The sequence below is a fragment of the Mchenga conophoros genome, linkage group LG9 (assembly GCF_057382185.1).
Source record: "Mchenga conophoros isolate Kocher_MC1m ecotype Shallow Benthic linkage group LG9, M_conophoros_male_GT1.1, whole genome shotgun sequence".
NCBI lineage: Eukaryota > Metazoa > Chordata > Actinopteri > Cichliformes > Cichlidae > Mchenga > Mchenga conophoros.
In genome coordinates, this window is record NC_140534.1 from 12,888,287 (window position 1) to 12,909,700 (window position 21,414).

The following is a 21,414-nucleotide window of genomic DNA, read 5'->3' on the forward strand; positions in this document are numbered from 1 at the left end:
CTGACCAGTGGCAGTGGCATTTATTTGTTCTGTCACGTCAGTTTTGCACTAGTAAAATGTTCGAAGATAGTGTGAGCTAGAGCTGAGGGAGCCTGTAAAAACATGGTTATTGTTGGTTCCCTGTCAGTGAATGGTGAGAAAATACTGTAATGAAAATATGCTTCCTCTTTTTTTGCCTTAAGTTGCATTTTCCTTTATTCCTTATTTGCTTCAGCAGTCAGCATTAATAAAAATGACTTCTCTTGATTCCTAAACAGCAGTGAATGTCTGCCTCGTCTAGATGATAAGACAGCAGCCGCATGCATTAAAAAAAGAGCTCCATGCTATAATCTCCCAGCAGGTCTATGAATAGCATTTTAAAAGAGCTTTAAAACACATCTTCACAGCATTTTTTTCTTCGTTTCTTCTTCTTCACATGGTGCTGAAACAGAGGGGCCCCGGGGCTTTTTCCCCTCACTGTCAGAAAGTATGAATAACTGTTTACTGGGCTTAGCAGATGCCTCACAGTCAGGGGGAATCACTCTCTTTCTGCAGCACAGATGGGGACCCTCTCCTCTACTTTCGGCTGCACCCAATACGCCAGACCTCCACTAAAAGAAAACAATTGGTGGCAACTCAGTGCAGTGTGTTCGGGTTTTCTTTGAACGCACGGCATCTGCTTTCTCTCCCTAATAGGGAGCTTGATGGGAAAATCTTTTGGTGCAGACAAGAGCTGTCACAGGAAACCGCTGCTGTGCGTCCTTACATCATGGGAATATAACTTGTTGTAGCAGCATCTGCGGCTATTCCGCCATCTCTCCAGTCTGAGTGCATGCATAATAATATTTATTTTTCTTTGGCTTTTTATTGCAGCAGACTGGGAATTTTGGAAGGATGATCTTGTCAGAAAATGTCCATCTAAGTTTTTCTTGGCCTTACAGCCCTGACAGCTGTTACATGGCAGAGGTCCAGGGGACTGTGGGCTGAAGGTCCTGGCAAGACACTGACCACATCCTTCAGCATACAGCAAGCTTAACTGGCATTAAAATGTCATTAAAAAGAACTTTCTGCAGTGTGTTAGACACAGCTTTTTTCTTTTATCCACCTCAGGTGTACAGAGGTAGCTACTAGAAAAGAAGTCCTTAAAAATCAAAACCTGGGTATTTTCAGTGAGTGTCAAGATGGTGCCAAAACAATATAACAGCTCAATAGATCGTGGAAAGAGTCTCTGCAACTGAACTCCTCTTCATCACCGAGTCATTATGTGGATTATACCTCCCTGATTTTGATTGTTATAGGTTATAGGCTGTCAAAAGGGCTCCGTCACAACAGCAGGTTATTGAGGTTCACATTATAACTGATGGCAGCCACCACTGAGCACTCTGTCAGTACAGAGCAAAACGCAACCCATCCATCAGAACATCTACATTTGGCACCCCACGGAAACCTGATTTCATACATGATTTTATTGTACCAGAAAAAGAAATAAAAAAAAACACTGGCCCTGATATATAGGTCAGGTCTGTCCACTGGGGCATGATGCCGTGATGCAACACTGCTTATCCTCCCTTCAGTGCATGAGTTATGAGATATGATAGATGTTCCTGACACTTCCTAGAGAAGAGACTGTGTACGCTCTGCAGCTGGGCAGTGCAGAGGAGCGCATTAATATAACAGACCAACGCAGGGGTATTTGCATTTGCAGGTGTAAATGTGCAGCACGGAATCAGAGAATAGCATCCTGCTCCAGTGCGCATATATGAAGATACATGGAAAACAACTCTGGCTGCAAAGAGCTGTTTTTATGTGAAGCAATTTCTGTTACAGCTCAGACAGGATGAGGAGGAGATTTCAATGATAGTTAAATAAAAACAGTCAATCAAATACTCACTTAAAACCCCAACAACAAAAAGTTTCAGCACCGCGAACTCATTTATATCCATCACGCTGCGAGAATCCAGTCAGCCTTGAACGAAAGCTCAGCTGCAGCTCCGCGGAAATGTACATTTGAAGCGATCCATACTTGAAATTATCCCAAAAGAGCGAGTTCCTTCATGCTGTCAGAGAAGAAGGGTGTTTTTTAAGGGGGGAAGAAAAGGCGCAAGAAAAAAAAAGAAGAAAAAGAAAGAAATTAAAAGAAAGAAATCAGATGCCAGAGCGCGATTATGGACTGTCCTCGTGATGATCGCGGAGCTTCTCTGTGCCGTCAGGAGTCAGAACTCAGGACCGTAAACCCGTCCTGCATCCTCGGGAGGGAGGGGAGGGGCGCAGTCACACCGGATCACACAGTGGTTACCAATTAATTCTCAGCAGGCGACTGGAGACATTTAAAAGTGAGACGCGGAATTGTAGTTGATATGTAAATGACATAAGGATTCATCAGGAGCAAATAAAAGCAGGTCACCTCCCCACCACCATCTCTCCAATAATAGGCCTATTCTGTATTTGAACGCATGCTCACATAATGCGGCTTAAAAGAGCTTTCATAGTCTTTTCAAATGAAATGAAATAGTCATATTTGTACGTTTTAATTATCGTGTAGCTCCGATGGTCTAAATGTTGCTCCACTTTAGGTCACAACGACCCAAACTTTCTTTCGATGAAGCAATACTGACCTCGTATGGTTTCTTTTCACACTGCACTATCAATCAGTCTGCCTGGATTAAAAACAGAAAATGATTAAAGCCTTGTGTAACATTAAGATTACGCAACAGCCGAGCGCACTCAAATTCAAATTAAACATGTCCTGGTTGTGTTTGGATTTAAAGGATTTTGACGGAAAGCCCTTTTGCCTCCCCCCATTTAGTCTATTTAACAAAGTGGATCAGCCAGTTTAATTAGAATAGAGTATTGGCATTGCTCTGTAGTTAACTGTTAAGGTCTAACAGTAGCTCTGTTTTGCAAGCTTAAGGTGCAGTAAATTATTTTTTAGACTATAAAAAATAGTTATTGCACTCATAAATATAACCTGATTACTGTCTTCTAAAAAACTGATGGATTGTCTCTAAATCTATCTCTAAAATTAGAAATATCCTGTCTCAGAGTGACGACTCACGGACCGGTACCGGTCCGAGGCCCGGGGGTTGAGGACCGCTGTATTAATAGACCTCTCTGCATTGAATCATATCTGTTATTAACCTCTGTCTCTCTTCCACAGCATGTATTTGTCCTGTTTTTCTTCTCTCGCCCCAACCGGTCGCAGCAGATGGCCCCGCCCCTCCCTGAGCCTGGTTCTGCCGGAGGTTTCTTCCTGTTAAAAGGGAGTTTTTCCTTCCCACTGTCGCCAAAGTGCTTGCTCATAGCGGGTCATATGATTGTTGGGTTTTTCTCTGTATCTATGAAGCGCCTTGAGGCGACTTTTGTTGTGATTTGGCGCTATATAAATTGAATTGAATTGAATTGAATTGTCATAAGCTTATTATTAATCCATTGAAAATACATAGGAGTAGGCACGGTTTGTAGATGCCATGTTAAATATAGTGGTCAAAATGGATATCTGCTTACTTATGTTTTATGTATTCGGCTAGAGACTGGCGACCAATATCCTCGTTATTGTGTCATTTATAAATACACATATGTTTATCCATCTATTACTGTTACACCGTGAGCAGCTATCACTGCTGCTGCGTCACTGAGAGCAACAATCATAGTCAGAATTTTGGTATTTATGAAGGAAGATTAATGCTATAACAATGATGAATTAAGTACTTGTTAATGCCTTATTAATACCCTAGTAAAGCTGAATAGTGTGACATTATTATAAACGCCTACCCAGTTTGATTTAATTCTCACATCAAATGAGAGTTTATTTGCTACGTGCCCAACAACGGTAGCTCTATTTCAAATAAAATTTGTGCTGGATAAAAGCATCTAGCAGAGGCTAACAGCTGCAAAAATATCAGTTTTGACCTACAGGAAAATGTAGGATATCCTCAACAGCTCACCTCACCGCTGCTGTCATTGGATAGAAGTGAGCTTCACTGACTCATCAACTGGGACTCCTTTCACAAAGGTTTACAGCCTCCTCCAGAGTAAATAGACGTGGGCAAATACTGCGAGCTGAGGTAAACAGCAGACTGACAACCGAACTCACTACAGATGAATGGCAGCCAGTTATTTGTCCTACAGCAACTACTGTAGATAGGATTATGCACTTGGCAGGGGTAAGAAAAAAGAACTTAGCTGACAGTGAACTACTAACATCTAGTGGTGAGATTTTTCACATTGCACCTTTAATTTATAGTGAAACTGGTTCTACTCTGTTGAGGTTTTAGCCCACTAACCAGACCTTTTGCAGCTTATTTTCATATTTTGCTTTTGGTTTTACGTTGATTGACACCAGTAAATTTACATTTTCATTTTGATCCTTGTACAAAGAACAACCTCCTGCATTCCTTCTCACATGGGCAACAAAATGTTGCAACAATAGTGTGGCAGAGCAGGAAGATGGTGCTGTTATCCATGCAGAAACTGTTTCTGGCAGTTGGTGTGAAAGCTGTGAGCCTGAAAGGACGAACAATGAATCAACAAAAAACCAGAAAAGCCACATGTGAAATGATTTTGCAAAGAAATAGAAAGAGAAAACTGTTGAGTGAGAGAACAAATAACCCAGAACACCTCTTTGGAAAAACCCAAGGACTGACTGCAACAGGAAAATGACTGCAATACTATTTTTCAAAGAAATTGAAAGAATAAACCTAAGTGTGTGTTTTTGTATCATAAATAACCTCAAATGGAGAGTTAGGCATTGTTTGGCACTGATCCGATATCAAGTGAATACAAGGCCAGAATTCTCAGAGATACCAAATCCTTTACCCTATAAAGCCTGCTCATATAGGGGAGAGCAATGTGTCAGGATTTGTGAGATGAATCATCATCAGTTTGCAAATTTCTGAACACATTTTACCGACCACAAAATCACTGTTGCTTTTACTTCTCACAACAATTAGTTAACCACACCTTTTAGCTTTTCATGCATTTTGAAACTTGTTAATTAAATGTGCTATAGGCTATAAATACAATAGACGTGACATCACACAATAGTGTCTGTTTGAAGTATATTTTCTTCATTTCCAAAAAAAACCTATTTAATGTAACACAGTTCAGTGGGCTACATACTGGGTTTAGAAACAATGAATCAATCCTATCTGATACCAATACCAGGTTAGTAACAATGCTGTCATATCTGGATCAATCTGCTCCACCTCTACCACATAGCACAAGGTCTGCAGAATGCAGTTTGGGCATGGGGGGCTCCACCTTAGATTAGTTTGAAGACATTTTTATGGACATTTGTAATGTTAGGCCAATTAAGCAGGATTATGACTTTCAAGTAAAAATTAAATTTTGCCAACTGTACTGTAATCCAATTTTTCTACTGTACACTCTTTTTCTGATCAGCTATTCAGATTTCTCTTTCTTCTTTGTACTGTCACCCCATTACAAAATAATCCTGCAAACGCCCCTGACAGAGGGCCTTGTAAAAGTACTTTCCTTCTTTGTTCAAAGGTGTGCCTCCAGGGCATGCTGCCAGGAAGCATTAATGGCAGTTTTTTCCTCAAAGTGACCAGAGAAGGAAATGATCCAAGTGGGTGACGTTTCTAGATAAGAGCCTCAGCAGCAGGTCTGTTTGCCCGGGCTCATTTGCCCGCCGCTCACCTGTTCGTCACGGGAAGAGTTGACCTTTAACCAGCAGTGAGTGGTTCTCCCGGTCACGGGTACCTGGGCTGTTCTCATGGGAAATTTGGACTAAATTCCGCACCAAATTTTTAAGATGTTCTCTAAATTCAGTCTGAATGCTGAAGGCTTACTTAACCGGTTAAAATAGGATGTCAACAAGTGACGCAGGAGAGCTCAGAGTTGTAGGAGGAGAGACAGCTACGCCTCTGTACGGGACACCACCAGCAGCAGCAGCAACAAGGACACGGGCTACAACTGCAAGGTAGGTGGAAAGCTCCCGAAAGTCAACTTTACCAACCACCCTGTGTTTATCTAGTATTTATGAGGCTTTTAAAACGACATGTTAGCCGCTCCTGTATGCCGTGTTAGCCTCGTTTTGCCTTTTTAACTGCGAAGCGAGAGGAAAGAGAAGCCTCCGTGCCAAACCGCGTTTAAAAAACATCAATTTTTACAGAAGCAGCGGTGTGCTTGAAACGCACAAACACCTCACAGCCGAGAGAAACGTTGTGAACATTTATCACATTATTGCATCGTATTCGGCACTGAGATATTTCACTCGTTTCGCCATTTATACGTGGTTTACAGCTGCTTCGCGCCCACCTGCTGCTTTAAACAGAGTAAAGAGGCGGGTGGAACTTTTTGAAGAGAAGTAATATCAGTGATTATTGTGTGTTATGTGCTGTTCTGTATAAATGACGACTTCATATTGATGTAACGACCGTGTAAAGCTCCGTTGGGGTGGTTGGATGCAGGGCGTTAGAGTTTTGAACAGGATTTGGTTGGTGACACGCTCTTTTTCTTACTCATGAAACGACACGACTGGGCTCAAGCATATTTCTAGAGTGCAGAATGTAATGAAAGGAGCTTTTGAGCATAGGATTTATGCTTCTTCCTTTTTTACTGAATGCACTTGTGAATTCACTGCGCTATCAAGCTGAGCTGCCTTTTATATCGTGTGTGGGTGCATGCCTTTGTCATTGACTAAACTAAACCACACACTGTGGCATCATCAGTGTTGTACTTCTGTGCAGCTCAGCTTCTCAGTCTTAACAGGCGAGCTCATACATGCACACCCAGGCCCAGAGTTCACTCTGAGGCACACACACTCCTGCTGCCTGTGCATGTCCACGGCTCTGCCTCCACATCCTCCTGCTAATTCCTCCTAAGTCTATCCACTCTGTTCCTACCTATGGGCTGAAAAATAAACAACACCACTGGAAATCTGACAGGGACTCGAGGCGTGGCAGCAAAAGAACAAGTCTCACTTTGTCTCGGCCAACTTTGCATGCAGGCAAAGTGATTAAGTTGTCTTTAGGTGAACCTGAAATAGAAGTTTGAGGTGTAAATCATTTGCCGGAGTTGGAGCATCACATGTGATTGTCAGTGCTGAGTTCACACCCACACTTGGATCCTTGCGGTTATGTAAGTGTTAGTTGGCAGATATGGACACACACCCACAGCAAAGCTGACCTAAAGTGAAGGGAACACACCAACATAATTTTACGAGCGTCTCTGTGCACAACACTGTGGCTCAAAGAGTCTCTCACGGATTACAATTGCATTACTCATCAGCTCGCAAAGCCATCAAAACAAACAGAGTCCCAATTCACAGCACGGGGTAGCACAAGCATTGTGCATCTGCAGACAGGGGATCAGAGGTCGCTGATGCCTACACATGAGGTTATAGATTTATTATTTCATGCATTTACACGGTCATCCTGGACAGTTTATAACAACTCAGCTAAACTGAAAAAGAAATTGCTAATTTGTCTTCTTGTTAGCAAAAAAAAATACACCATCTGTAAGTTGAATAAGCAATTTGAATAATTGCAATTGAAAATAACTTCAGTTATTCAACATGGATTCAAATCCATCTGGTTTTTAACCAGAGCATGCTACCAAGATTTAGTTCAGTAAAGACGTTTTCAAGTCATATTTTCAAAAGTACCAATACTAAGCATTTGGCATTTCTTCCATCTTGAGTTGTTCACATTTGGAGCGTTTCGTGGCTGAACAAAACTACCCAGTGACAGCTGGGGATGTGTGAAGACTTGCCACAGTTTTTTTTAATTATTCAAAGACAATAACGTAGGAATGCACAAATTGTGAAATTCTGAGGCAGTACGTGTTTTTTGTAGGACAGCCAATATCTGACGCCAATAGCAATCATTTTTCCAGTCATTTAATTTTGTGAAAAACGAAGAAATAAATTGTAAAAAAATAAAATAAAATTCACAGCTGAAATACAAGTCGAGATGATTGGGATTTCTGAATAGGACGCCTCAGGGATGCCTCGTAGGTGAGGTATTTCAGCATGTCTTAACACATATTCTTGTATCAATCAGCAGCCGGACCGATTTTAGCCAGAACTGATATCCAGGACGCGCTCAATTAACAGAGGAAATAACTACCTTAGTATTGAGCTATTACATGTCAGCAATTCCATCTACTGAAAGGGAACAGTGAAAATTTAGCCCGTGACAACGCCATGTCTAACCCTACTGTATCCCTGGCTAATCAAATTATGCAGTTTATGTTTTTGTTGAATTTATTGAATTGTTCTCCTAAGTCAGGGGTGTCAAACACAAGGCCCAGGGACCAAGCAATGACTCCAATTTGTCCCACAGAAAAGCTTTAAAAACATTTCTGTTATTTATTTATTTACATTGGGTTAAAAAAAACATTTTCAGTGATTCACAAACATTTTCTTTAATAATTATATATATTTTATTATAATTATAATTGCAATTTTATACATTTGTTTACGATTTAAGCACCAAAGAATCATGCTGACAGATTTCTTTCATTTATTGCATCACCATTTCTCAAAATTGTATTTATTTTTCCTATATTATCTTGTGTTTTCTATTTTAATATAAAGGACCTTGGTGTAACTGTTGCTGTGAATAATTTGTGAATAAGTCCGACCCATTTAAGATCAATGTAGGGTGTATGTGATGATGAGTTTGATGTCCTTGTCCTAACTCTTGGCCATCAGGGAACAAACAAAATATCCATTCAAAGTGGCACCAAAGTCCACGTACATCATTTTTAAGTTTGTTTCAGTTAATGGAGCTACGTGGTGGTAGCGGTCTGGAGGCACTGCAGTGCTCAATCGATTTCATGATTACTTCAGCAGTTTGTGTGACTGCAGCCGTCGGGCTGTACCTTCGTCCTCAGGTGGACAAATCAGCACATGTTTATGTAACCACGGAGCTAGTGATGCAGATAATGATTAAAAGAAAAGCCATATACCTTTCACTAGTCACATAAATTAAAAATATACTTTCTAAATTGGGTCTTGTGCTTGTGATCACTAATCACAGACCTGTCACTTACCAACCAGGGCTCTTACAGGTTGATAAGCACTGACAGAGCCGTGATGTGGGAAGAGTTCTGCAGCTGGTTGGGGTTCACTGAAGGTGTGTTATCTTTGGCTCTGAAATGCTGTAGAAGAGCGCGAAGATCTCCTTCCCTGCCTTCCTCTTTTCTCTCCGCTCCTCTCTCATGTCATGTCGTGGCAGGCTTTTATAATCGCCTCCCAGCACTCTAATGAGGCCAATGAGTGGCCCCTGAAGGCAAGGTGGATAGTGAGAGCTACAGCTTTCTATGATGTGCCATGTTATTACAAAAAAAAAAATCAAAGGGCTTCATTTTGTGATCACAAAAAGCACCACAGGTTAGATAAAGACTCCTAAGCAACAATTTCCATCCACTTCCAAACTGCTGAATGCAATAAAAATAGAGAAAGTGATCCCAGAATGTCCTGTAAGAGATAATTGTTGCCATTTCGTTTGTTCTGTTTACCGAACAAAGGTTGCAGCGACACGTACATTTCTGTTTCAGTAACCGCCTCATCTTTGTTCTGGTGTCATCATCGTGATCGGTAGTTGGCACGCCAGCGTGGGTTCAGCGTTGGGTTGCGGCAGTAAATGTGCATATGCATGTTTGAGTGAGTGGGTGTGTTAGCTCTGTACCCTGGTTGTAACAGAAAGTGTGGAACGAGATGCCGAATAGTTATATAACCACTGCTTATCGGTCCAGCACTGCCGGAATGATGAGATGAGAGAAGCACGGCTTCTTGAATTTCCTTCAGTTCTCAGTTTGATTTCATGCTGCGGAAACTAGATTACAGCGGACCAAACAATAATAATAATACGGCTCTTTTTCAGTTTTAGACTTTTGAGTGGACAGGAAAAGATGTTGTAGATGGAACTACACACCGACAGTGACGATCTCTTTTTGCGTAAAAAAAATAAAGGACATAATTTGCATTTGGAAATAGGTGATAAATCATCATTGGAATGCTAAGCAAATCGCAAATTGTTAAAAAAATTGCAATAATATCATAAAGTTGGTAAAAATATTGCAGTATTACTGTGTCTGGTGATGCTGCTTTTAGTCATCATCATACTAAAGGGGGGAATCACATCGCTTCTTTATTTTTGAGTATGTACGTAGTTTTAGGGTTTTGTGTGAAATCCAGTTTAGGATAAATTCTTCTTAACTTCCTGTGACTGCTGGTGGGTAGATATGAAACCACTGATGGAGCTGTTGAAAAAAAGTACGTAGTTATCTTTATCTTTTTTTGAAGGAGAACAAGGAAGGCTGTGTTTCTGCAGAGCCCGTTCTCGGTGTGACAGAGATGAACAGACATTATTACTAAAAAATGTTTCAAAGTGTTGAGTTTGCGCAGAGAGAAAATGCTCAACGCAAAAATTGAATAATCGAGTTCAAGTTTAGTTATTTTGCATCAAGTTTTTATTTGTTCATTTACTTATTTATTTTTAGAGAACAACAAGATGAAACATTTGGTGAAACATTCAAGCAGGAGGAACGCCATGGTGACAAACGCCCAGCTGAGCAGTTCTCTCACCAATCAGCAATCACACAGAAGGAAACACACAAAGGTGAAACGTGCATCTGACATTTAAGCTATAGCTCTTAAAAAGTTGAGTCAAGAATCTCTTCTGTTTTGGGTTTCAGCTGTAAACACCTCATAATCACTGAATTCTGAATGTGTTGCAGCACTAAGAAAGGACCAAACTTCTTCCTGTGGTGATGCAGATATCCAGTTCCAGCAGTCCAGCTTCACCTCCTGCCACGTCCTCAGACTCTCCACTAATCCAGGCATAAAACACAGCAAGAGTTTATACAGGTAAGCAAGGGAAGGGATACATTTACTGACTGGCCTTGATTACTGATTCATTTAGACACTTTGTTTCTGGAGCACACGTCAGTGAACAGTCTGTTCTGCTCTGGCATTCAGGACAGCATCCCATAATCATGTTACTCCCCATCTGTCTGTATGATAGGGCTGCAACAATTTGTCACTATAATTGATGACGTCGGTTATAAAAATTAATCTGGACAAAATCTTATTGTCGACACATCATACACAAATACCTTCTAAATGTGTTTTTGTAACGAGCTCCCTGGAGCTATGACATCAACTATGAATGGTTCAGCTTTAGAGAGCTAATTTAGTGTGTCGCATTTATACCTTGTTTATGTAAATGATTGTACAGTAGTGTTTATGTTAGCCTACCTGTCAGAAACTTCCCATGGATGATGCTTGCCATGTGAACACAGTTTTTCAGTTTTGTTAGCTAATGAGTGAAATGTGATAGTAAAGCATTAAACAGGATTAGCTACTCTGCCTCCTAGTTTGTTTGTTTGTTTTCTCAAATTAAAATGAGCATTTATTCTGGATAGTAAACCTTTTCCATCTAACGTTAGGTTGCTAATCTGTGGGTTGGACCGTATCAGTAATTAATTATACATATAATCAGTAAAGAGTATAAATGGCTTCGAATACTACACAATCTGAGACACTATGCTATCTAACCAAATTATTAGTTATTATTAATTAGTGATTTCTAATTCTGTATTGTTCTGTTTTACTAGTATTAAGCAAAGGTGTATAGATGAGTTTGTCCTGTAAAGAGGCTCACTGCACCTCTGGCTGAAGTCTTGACAGAGAGCATCTTTAGCATGATTAGCATGGGACGAGACAACAGGGTGACCTCACAGGTGGACAGACTTGAGCAGGTGAGGTACTAGAACCTAGAACAGGAGGTTTGTCAACATGAAGGGGAGAAAAGAGTTATTGAAATAATCATTGACTAATCAAAGAAAAATTAGCAGATTAGTTGACTACCAAAATAATCTTTAGTTGCAGCCCCTACTGTATGACATTAACAAGTGTGGAAAACTGGTGTAGAAACCACAATCTTCAAGCTCATACACAGCCCTGCATCCTATTGTAGATTTATTATGTGAAAAGTGCAGCTGCACAAGAATTTAAACAGTATTGTGATGGATAGTTGCTTTGCAACGTGGAAACATTTTTTTTACTTAAGTAAAAGCTATATAACTTGATCTATAATGCAATATTACACAAATTACACAAATATAGATTTCCTGTAAATACTTAAATGAAGCAAAAGTTTTTAAGGGAGGGACGAGTGCCACCCTATTTCAGACACACCCATGGGCGGAGCCTTCAGAGTTTGAAATGACTGAGACATATCAGAGAACCCTGGGATTTGATTCCTTGTGTGTTTTGAGGTGTACTGAACTGATCTTCCCTACATTTTTTTCCAAGTGTGTCTCCTAATAAGCGGTAAATCTACATCTCACAAACTGTTTCTGAGGTCTGCAAAGAGGAACGCCGGCCACTGATCACATTTTAATCACTCGATTTACAACATCCTGTCAATCAGTAAACGAGCTGTGTCTGCATTCTTTAGTCTGAGACAAAGGACCTGGAAGAGTCAAGTGTTTGCATAAACGCGGACGTACGCTTAATAAAGTGTGTTAGCTTATGTCTCAGTAGTACGAATGCATTGTTTTTCTTGTTTTAAAATATTTTAAACAGTGTTTCCTCTGGAATTCGGAAGAAGAGAAGATGTGTAGCTCTTGCAATCCTATGTGTGGAAGTCTGTATTTACATTCTCAAAGTCAATGTGACATGTTTTATTAATCATCTACCTGTGGTTTCATTTGTTATACAGAGAAACTTCCTTAAATCAGTCATGCAGGAGAATCTGAGGTTATTTTAGGTGAAACTTGTTGCCTTGGTTTTGCCTCAGGAAAATATTTACCTTTTCTATAGTTTAATCTAACATTATATAATAACTGCTTATAACATTGTGTCAGAGGTTTTTATTAGAATAAGATAAGCCTGTCAGCAGAGGTCTCAGATCAAACACGCTTTATTGGTTATGTCAAAGCCACACCCCCTTTCACTGTGTACTAGTTACCTGCGTTCATGTCAGTCCAACATGGCCTTATATAGACAACTTGTGTGTGAACTGTACTTGTACAACGTGTTCCACATCAATTTAAAAAAGTAAGTAAGTGTTTGCATGATTGCTTAGTAGGTGTGACTTTAGTTTACATCTGCCGGTGAGAAAGTTGTGTTTAGAGACGGTGATTGATGTGAGGAATGCGAACGTTCCCGTCGATCGGCATTGCTGTGGCAAATTCTAGATTTAATCCCTCTAATGTTTCATTCAAAACAGTTGGACCGTCTGACATTCAGAAATGAGACTTGTAGCAGAAATTAAGAAAAATTAAGTTTACACTGCACATTCACCACTAACAAAATCAAAGATTGCCCCAGTTGTGTGTGTCTTTGTATGCAACAAAATTTGCACTGCAACACTAAAAAAGTGCATTATTTTAGAAAGTTGTGACAATGTCTCAGTTTCCTTTTTCACAGAACTGTCGCAGCTGCAGCATGCACCCAGAAATCTAATACACTGTGTCTTCTCTTTGTATCAACAGATTGATTGAACCACAGCGATTTGTGATCAAGGACAGCAGTTTTCAGGTAAAGACTACAGTCTAATAGAATCAAGCACATTACACACACGCACAGTGTAAACCTGATATAGACCAAATGTGAAATTGCAAACTTTGCTCCCACTGATCCAGAATCCAGAATCTAATCAAAAGTACAGATCAGAAGTTTAAAGTGTTTAAAAATCTTTGAAAAGTCACATAAAGCAATGGTGACACCATGTTAAAAATATGGTTTTAGATTCATTGTTATTTTAACAGTTATAAGTGACAGGGTGTGTTTGTGTTCCTTGTGAGTGTGTTTCCCTGCTAATCTTTCATGTCTTTCAAGATAACCTGTTTGTCAAGGATCTCTTAAATAACTACTGCATGGGAACAGACACTCAAGAAAAGCTTGGGCCTCAGTGCAGGCAATTTAAAATTCTGAAAAGCCGCTACCATTGATCACTAGCTGTCAAAGTTAGAAAGCTTTTTACATTCCTGTGCACAGAATTTGCATTGGTATAATATGATAAGCCCAAATTTAATGTGAATATGAAAATCATTGGACTTTAATGATACAGCTAGGCAAATGCAAATATATGTTATTGAATATTCTAGTATGGGTCATAGGAATTGTTTTGTAGAACTTTTTTTATTTATATTATAAATATTATAAAGTTTAAAGTATTAAGATTTTAATTGTTGGTGATGGCAGGTGTTCAGAAAATTGTAATTTAGTATGCAAAAAGTGGGTCCTGTCAGTAAAAGTTTTTATTTTAACAGATTAATGGAAGAACGTCTGCATCACAAACCTCTATAGAGGCACCCAGCATCTATCGATTGTCAGAGGTAATACCATTTCCAGCCAAGGAGAAAGACAAGGTCATCACTGCTGATTGCAATGAACTGGAGATTACCAGGGACTTGAGCAGAACTCAGGCTTGTTCAAATAGTGACTTTGGGACACATAAGCTTAATGCCTTGCACAGACTTCCATTTGGATCACAACCAAGGACTTACACTGGATCTCTAACTCGAGCTGAGTCAGAGGGAAATATACAGGACCGTACAAAAGGCCTTGCAGACCGTCTTCAGGAATTATCTGACCCGCCCAGAACTATGTTGTCTTCCTCCATGGTCACGGTTCTCGCTCCTCACTGGAGTGGCCGACTGCGACGTTCCAAAAGATTTGATGGAACCGGCAGCTCTGAAGCCCAGGGAAATACGCAAGATGTGACAGGTGCTGCAGCAAACCGTGGTTTTCAGCAGACTCGAAGCCAACATGGTGTGGAGAGGGGGTTTACAGGTGGACTGGGAACCCAACTGAGGCCCCCATTTTCAGATCTCAGGAGGAACACAGTGGACTGGTCAACTAAAAGTGATCCTTTGAGCTTGGAATCTAAAAGGGAAATGATTAAAACTGTTTCTTTGGACGTGAACTCTGGAAGGATGGACAATAGAAAAATAGACAGAGGTTCTTTAAGCGCTTTAGCTACCAGTGCCTCTGTATCGCAGAGCCAAAATGAACAAAGGCAAAATCCACAAACTGTCCATCAAGGCGGACACTCATCTTCAAGCTCCAAACCAACAACCAGCAACGTACTTCTTTCTTTAAGGAGAGGCAACATCGGTGGCAAGAATCTCTCACAGAGCTTTCTCAATAATAATGAACAAGAGAGGCCAAAGCCGCTCCTCTCTCCATCATCTATTTCTTACAGGACAACTGAAACTAGCCCTGTCCTTTCCCCATCACCCTCCAGCCTGAGAGAGCAGAGCACCTCTGACAGGTTCATCTTTGCACCTTTACCAGTGGACAAAAATGCAGACGGCAAACCCTTTGTCCAACAGTCTCAGACAATAAATAGGATTCAGTCCAGTCTCACATCCTCACAGACATTTTTAGGTAAAGGACCATCAGAAAGTCAACAGAACTACAGGGACAGAAGTAAAACTCTATTTTCAGAGACCCCAGTCTCCTTGTCCAGACAGCCCCCATTTGACTCTTCTGCCCAAGTGAAAACCCAGTCCTTTCCTAAAAGGACCACGCTGAAACAAACTTCCTGGTGGAAGCAAGTTACCCAGGAAAGCAGTTTCCCTTTCACCCCAAAAGACACAACCAACAACAAAGACAAGCCAAACACAACCTTAATTCCACCCTCCAATAATAATAGTGACATGACATCTCCAAGTCAGCCTGATAACAAAAGCAGGGGTAGTCCGGTCAACAACAACAGAGACAACAATAACACAGCAGAGTCAGTTTGCACAGGTAATATGAACCTTTTTATGAGGGCACAGGGAGGAACTCACCATCTCGGACAAAGAAATGCTGGGAATTCACCTGACTGTGATTTGCACAGGTCTGTCAAGGACCAGTATAGCTCAAATGTAAACAACAGAGAATACCCAAAGCCGCACAGTGTGCCAGATGTTTTGTCTAGTTCTAAAATTAGCAGAGCTACAGCACCAACAACACTGTGTCAACCTAAAGATCCAGGCAAATATGATTTAACCGATAGTTCATATACAGCAAATATGTCTGAGTTACCATCTGCTTTGCAAAATCCCAGGAGCTCAGATACACCCACAGAGAGCAGCAGCAAGTACAAAAATAATTATTTCCCACCAAAACCCAACAACACCCCCATGCCTCCTCACAGCATAGACTCACACAGGTTTATCAGCACACCGCTCTCTCTTGATATCACCAGTACTGTCAATGGTAAAGTTCATACATGTCAAAATGCCTCTGGTCCCCAAACCTCAAAAATGAAAAGTAGTCCTTCCTACCATTCTCAGTCTGTTCCTTCTCAGACCAATATTCATACCTCGGCATATGCAACCTCCACTGGCTCTTTGTCCCAGAAAACAAAATTTACCAACATTTCCTCTGCCACACCTCTTGGATTTGAAAGAAGTTATGCTTCCATTCCTAAACCTTTCCACCCTAAAAGTATGTCCAGTCTGATTTCCACAGTCGGTTCTGTCTCCAAAAAAGACTATAGCGCCACTGCTTCCAACTCTTCTTCCTCTGCCACTGGCAGCCACCCTGTAGCCACCACTGCCTCAAGTTCTTCCCTTCTCAGTCCTGCTGTCACCTCTGCCGTTACCTCTCCTACCTCTGCCACTGTCTCCACTCTCCTAACGCCTCCTGCAACCCCAGTTATTACCAACTCCACTTCAGAAACTTCAAGCCCTAAAAAAGAGGGGAAATATTCCAGCAGCTTAGAGAAAGAGCCAAAGAAACTTGAGAAAAAGAAAGTGAGAAGAGTGACATGGGATGACTCAGTGGATCTGCAACAGTCAGAGTCCATCGCTGTGGAGAAGCCAGAGTCGTCAGAAGTCCAAGCGACCCCTCAAGCTACATCTAAGCACATGCGAAATGCTCCATCCATCTTCTCCTTTCTGAGATTGAGCAGTTCAACAAGTTCTTCTGTTTGTCCCTCTAAACCCAAGACCTCCAGCATTGAGGTGGAAAAACCAGGAAAGTATAGATCCTTATCATCTGACTCGGCTGATTTAGCATTCAGGGAGTTTGAGCGAAGCAAGCAAAGAGCTGGTGATACTATGATTTTTTACCAGGGAAGACAGGACTTGCCCACACCAAGGCATGAAAGGACACTATCAGTGGAATCTGGCACAGTTCAGTGCCGTACTTCAGCTCCTCTCTCCCTCCCTCCTGACTTTTCAAGTGGCTATAAGGTTCGTTATAGCTCTCCTCCTTACTCCACGCTCATGTCCGCAAGGATGACACAAGGGGAGACAAAGACGAGAACGACCAGACCAACCCTCTTCTCACAACCCTCCCAGTCAAATTACACCCCACATCTCTCTGTAAATACTGACCCAGTTTCAGTCATGACCTTATCCACATCCAAACCTCCTATGTCACCTCCTAGACCCTCCCTTTCCTTGTCCTTACCCTTCCAAAAGAAACCTCCCAAACAAGAAAGTCCAAATGTTGAGGTTTCAGAAGCTGATCGAGCAAGCAACAATAACAGCGGAGATAAAGGCCAAGAGCGAAAGCTATTACTTGTAGACAACAGAATTCACATCAGACCTCCTTCCCTGCAAGGTGATAAGGCAGACGGCTCCACATATGTAACTGAGACACTGGTTTACAGCCTTAAATCCAAAGTAGATGCATCAACAGCCGCAAAAAACACCACACCTAATGCTTTACAGCATACCAATAACACGCCGGTTTCCATGGAGACCAAATTTAGTCAACAGTCCCTGACAGGGCAGAGTATAGGAGCAGCAGGTGAACCATGTCGTCATTCAGGTCAGAGCTCCAACAGCAGCAGCTCAACAGAGAGTCAGTCCCGGGAGACAGAAGACTCCAGCAAAAGCATGAAGGAGACTATAATGGGGAAAAGCAGGTTTTTCTCAGTGGACGTTAATAATGAACAAAACACAAAGAGAAGCCGATTTGCACTGAAGAAGAGCGTCAGTACACCAAACTCCAGTTTGACAAGGTCAGAGTCAGACAGGGCCAAGAGTAACAACAAAGTAGACCAAGTCTTTAGCAAACTAAAGCAAAAATTAAGCACAAGATGGTCAACCTCACAAGCACCTTCTGTTAGCGGATCGAGCGATGTGAGTGTTGAGAGTAGCAAAATTCCAGAGGAAACAGTGCCAGAGAAAGTAATGGTGCTGAACGACAATCAGGAAACAGAGGCTTCGAACAGGTGGACGCAAGATAGATACATTCTGATACCGTCCTCGGCTGCTGGAAACACAAAAGTTGGAAATCAGCATTCCAGCTGGACCGAAAAATCATCTCTAGAAACAGACCGTGACATGCAAAATGCTTGTGCAGAACAAATTTCTGAAAAGAAAGGCCCAGTTTATCTGACGGTCCACGGTCCAACAGTTGACCAGTTAGACCTTGAACAAGACCAAGTAGATTATAAAGCAACAAGCCTCTCTTCCAGAGATCCAAGTCCCAGTAGAAGTCCAGCTTTTCCAGCTTCATTCAGGAGATCCACACCTAGTCCCAGGAGTCCATTCTCTCCCTTCTCCTCTCTTTCACCAATGTCCCCATTTTCCTCGTCTGATGTAACAGACGACAGCGTCTTCTACAGCCCAAAGCTGCACCGCCGCAGAGAATGCTCCTCTCCGTGCGAGCACGGAGAAGGGATCAGCTTGGGAGTTCCGAGAAAAAGCCGGGCATCCGTAGGTCCTCCATGTGTGAGCCCAGGACATGACAAGGAAAACTTGGCATCCTCTTATGCAGACTTAAAGTATGGCATTGAGCCTGGGAAGTCCTTTTCTGTGAGTTCTGTTCTCTCCAGTCGACCCTCTGGACCGGGACGTATTTCCACAGGATCCAGATTCATGAGTGTGGGTGACCTCTCTCAGTCTGCCTTTTCTTGTGGAGGTAATAGTGGAGATTTGGATCAGTGGTCTGTCAAATCCGATTGGAGCACAGTGTATGACTTTCAGGCTTCTGAAGATGGTCGAAAATCATATTTCCCAAGTGATCCTGGTAAAATGCGATCAAGATCTTTGCCTCGATCGCTGACCAGGTGCTTGGCAAACTGGAGCTCTGGAGACTCTCCTCAACATGTAAATGCTACAGCTTCCAAGCCTGCTCACCTCCGGAGTCCAAACATGAACATTTGCCAGTTTGTGTGGGATGCAGAGGCCCCACCCACTCCTCCTCCAACACCTCCTCTGTCACCAGTGTCCAGGCGCATGTCCAAAGCACCCAGCCTTTCCTCTCCGACCTTTCCTAGCTCGCCAGGAGTACTACATCCAGGGGACAGCCAGTCCAGGGGGCATTTGCCCTCCAGAGGTTATGTATCCAGCCTCAGCACCTTTGATGAGTCATCAGACAGCAGCTCGGACACAACAACTGATGACGAATACTACTTAGAAACAGATGATGAGGGAGAAAAAGAGACAGAACTGTAAAAGCAGAACAAGTGCTTTAAAAATGCAAGTTTCTGAAACATCCATGAGGGAGGGGATAAAGGAGGTGCTGTAATCTTTTGGTGTGTAATGACATCTGCATCTCTCCTGCTTTTGTTTTTTTGTTTTGTGTTTTTTCACTCTGTTGAGACCTGAGCTCAGTCGGGACACCAGGTATCCTGCATGATTTGGTTTTCGGAAGTGGTTGTTGTGGTCAGGGTAAAAATATACACAATACAAGTAAGCATGGATTATCAGCATAAGTTTAAATACGTTTTAAGTATGTACCATATGTTGTATTTGAATGCAGACCTGTAATTCCTGGATAACAAATAGACATTTATAGTTTGAGTGTCGCATGGCATTGGTGAGGTATATGCTGTATCTTTGTAGTTGTTTCAAAGAACAAACTACTCTGTAAGCTTAGGCTTTTTGCACAAGTCTTTAGGTTTGCATTTCATCCTAGTAGGTAGCAATAAGTACTGAGGTAACGTGGATAAATGTGCTGTCATATGATATTCCATCATCTCTGTTCTGCTATGTTTAAGAAATGAAATTAGTTTTTGGTAAATGTTCTAATCGTAAAGCTGATATTTTCTTAGCACTTGTTTTGTTTTGTTTTTCAAAACAGGAAGAGTTTTGATTTTTTTTGTACTTAGGGATGAAATATAATCTTGATATGATTAACATTTGTTTTCACCCTTATAAAGTGCTCTATACGGTGCCTGCTCTTATTTGCACAGTGATAAATTCTTAATATATCTATTTTATAAATAAATGTAATATTTCTAACAAGACCTGATGTTTTGGGGATTTCTCATCACCTTGGTTACACTTTTGTTGTTATGTCAGATTATATAACCATCATCGGCATGATTTGTCCTTGAGTCATTAGTTTTGTCCATTGCAGTGCTCGCATGCTTTAAGTGAAAAGGTATGTTGATAATTGGTATGACAAAAGATTTGGTTGTGAATTCCAGTCTGTAGGGAACGTCAGTGATCAAATCAATCACAGCGCTTTGGTGGATGCTAATTTCTTAAAATAATGTGTGCTCTAGGTGGGGCTGTTCAACGGTCGCACATTGTTCAAGCGGGTGTTTCCTTTTGTTGTCAACACACTGTGTGTTGATCATTAGATAAAACATCCATTAGAGTTCTTGCTGGCAGTGTACTTGTATCCCAGACTTCCTCTCCCATGCATGTCGAATTTTTCCCGGAGAGACTCTCACTAAGATGCCACAATCTGCTTTGTGTTATTAGCCATGACATCACCAGGGAAGGGCATGGCTGCTTCACGTCGTGTGTCATACTCTTCAGAGCAGTTGAATGTGGTTTTCCATCTTATGTCTTAAAAGGGGAAAGTGTAAAAAGGAGGTGAAACAACAGCCTCGCCCAGAGCAAAGTCAGGCCTAGAACTCTCTGATAAAGACACAGATAGGAGTCTAACTGATAAAGTTTAAATTAGTATTAAAGTGCTGAATCAGGCTGTTGCACATGGGAGTGTACCGGAGGAAGTGTAATTGTACACCAAAGGTGTAAAGGGTCAGTATCTACAGCAATCAATGTTTTCGTTTTTTTAGATGTTCAGTACAGGGGGCTGTATTTATATTGGACTTCCTTAGCCTCACAGACCACACAAAGACTTTTAGACTGACTATGGAAAGAGAGCACCCCAAGGAAGCCCACACAGAGCTCACCACTGCACCACCATTATGAAGTTTACGCCCCCAATGTAGGCCCGCATGAAAGTCTGGGATCTGCAATGGAAAAATGGAGATCTGAGTCACTGTAGGCATCTCGACACTCAGAGTGCCTGCCGGCTGTTTGGTATGAGAGCTGCAGATCACACGTGAGAGCAGTATTAGGTTGCACCTGACAATAAACAAACATGTTTTGGTCTCTTTAATATGAAGCTCCAGCATGGACGCAGCCATGTTGGCATCAAACAGGAGAATGTTTTGTTACTGCAGGTGCAGCTATTCAGCAGAGGTTAACAAACGAGAAGGACTGCTTTGGAAACGGTTTCAGTTACAATAATGTTTTTTCTTCTAT

At 41.5% G+C, this 21,414-nt stretch overlaps 2 protein-coding genes across 2 annotated transcripts in view; one reads left to right on the forward strand and one right to left on the reverse strand.

The window, feature by feature from the left end:
- LOC146566891 (receptor activity-modifying protein 3) overlaps window positions 1-2,359 on the reverse strand; it is a 33,901-nt gene extending 31,542 nt beyond the window's left edge. Inside the window, exon 1 of the mRNA XM_085286522.1 lies at window positions 1,871-2,359. Within this exon, the coding sequence (XP_085142648.1) occupies window positions 1,871-1,922 (52 nt within the window). The 5' untranslated portion in view covers window positions 1,923-2,359. The remainder of the gene's footprint in view (window positions 1-1,870) is intronic.
- A 3,313-nt stretch (window positions 2,360-5,672) lies between these two features.
- Window positions 5,673-20,159, forward strand: LOC146566892 (uncharacterized). The gene is made up of 5 exons (XM_085286524.1): window positions 5,673-5,920; window positions 10,450-10,568; window positions 10,687-10,816; window positions 13,450-13,495; window positions 14,230-20,159. The coding sequence occupies exons 1-5, from the start codon at window positions 5,808-5,810 to the stop codon at window positions 19,363-19,365; spliced, it is 5,544 nt and encodes a 1,847-aa protein (XP_085142650.1). The 5' UTR covers window positions 5,673-5,807; the 3' UTR covers window positions 19,366-20,159.
- Window positions 20,160-21,414: the final 1,255 nt, after the last annotated feature.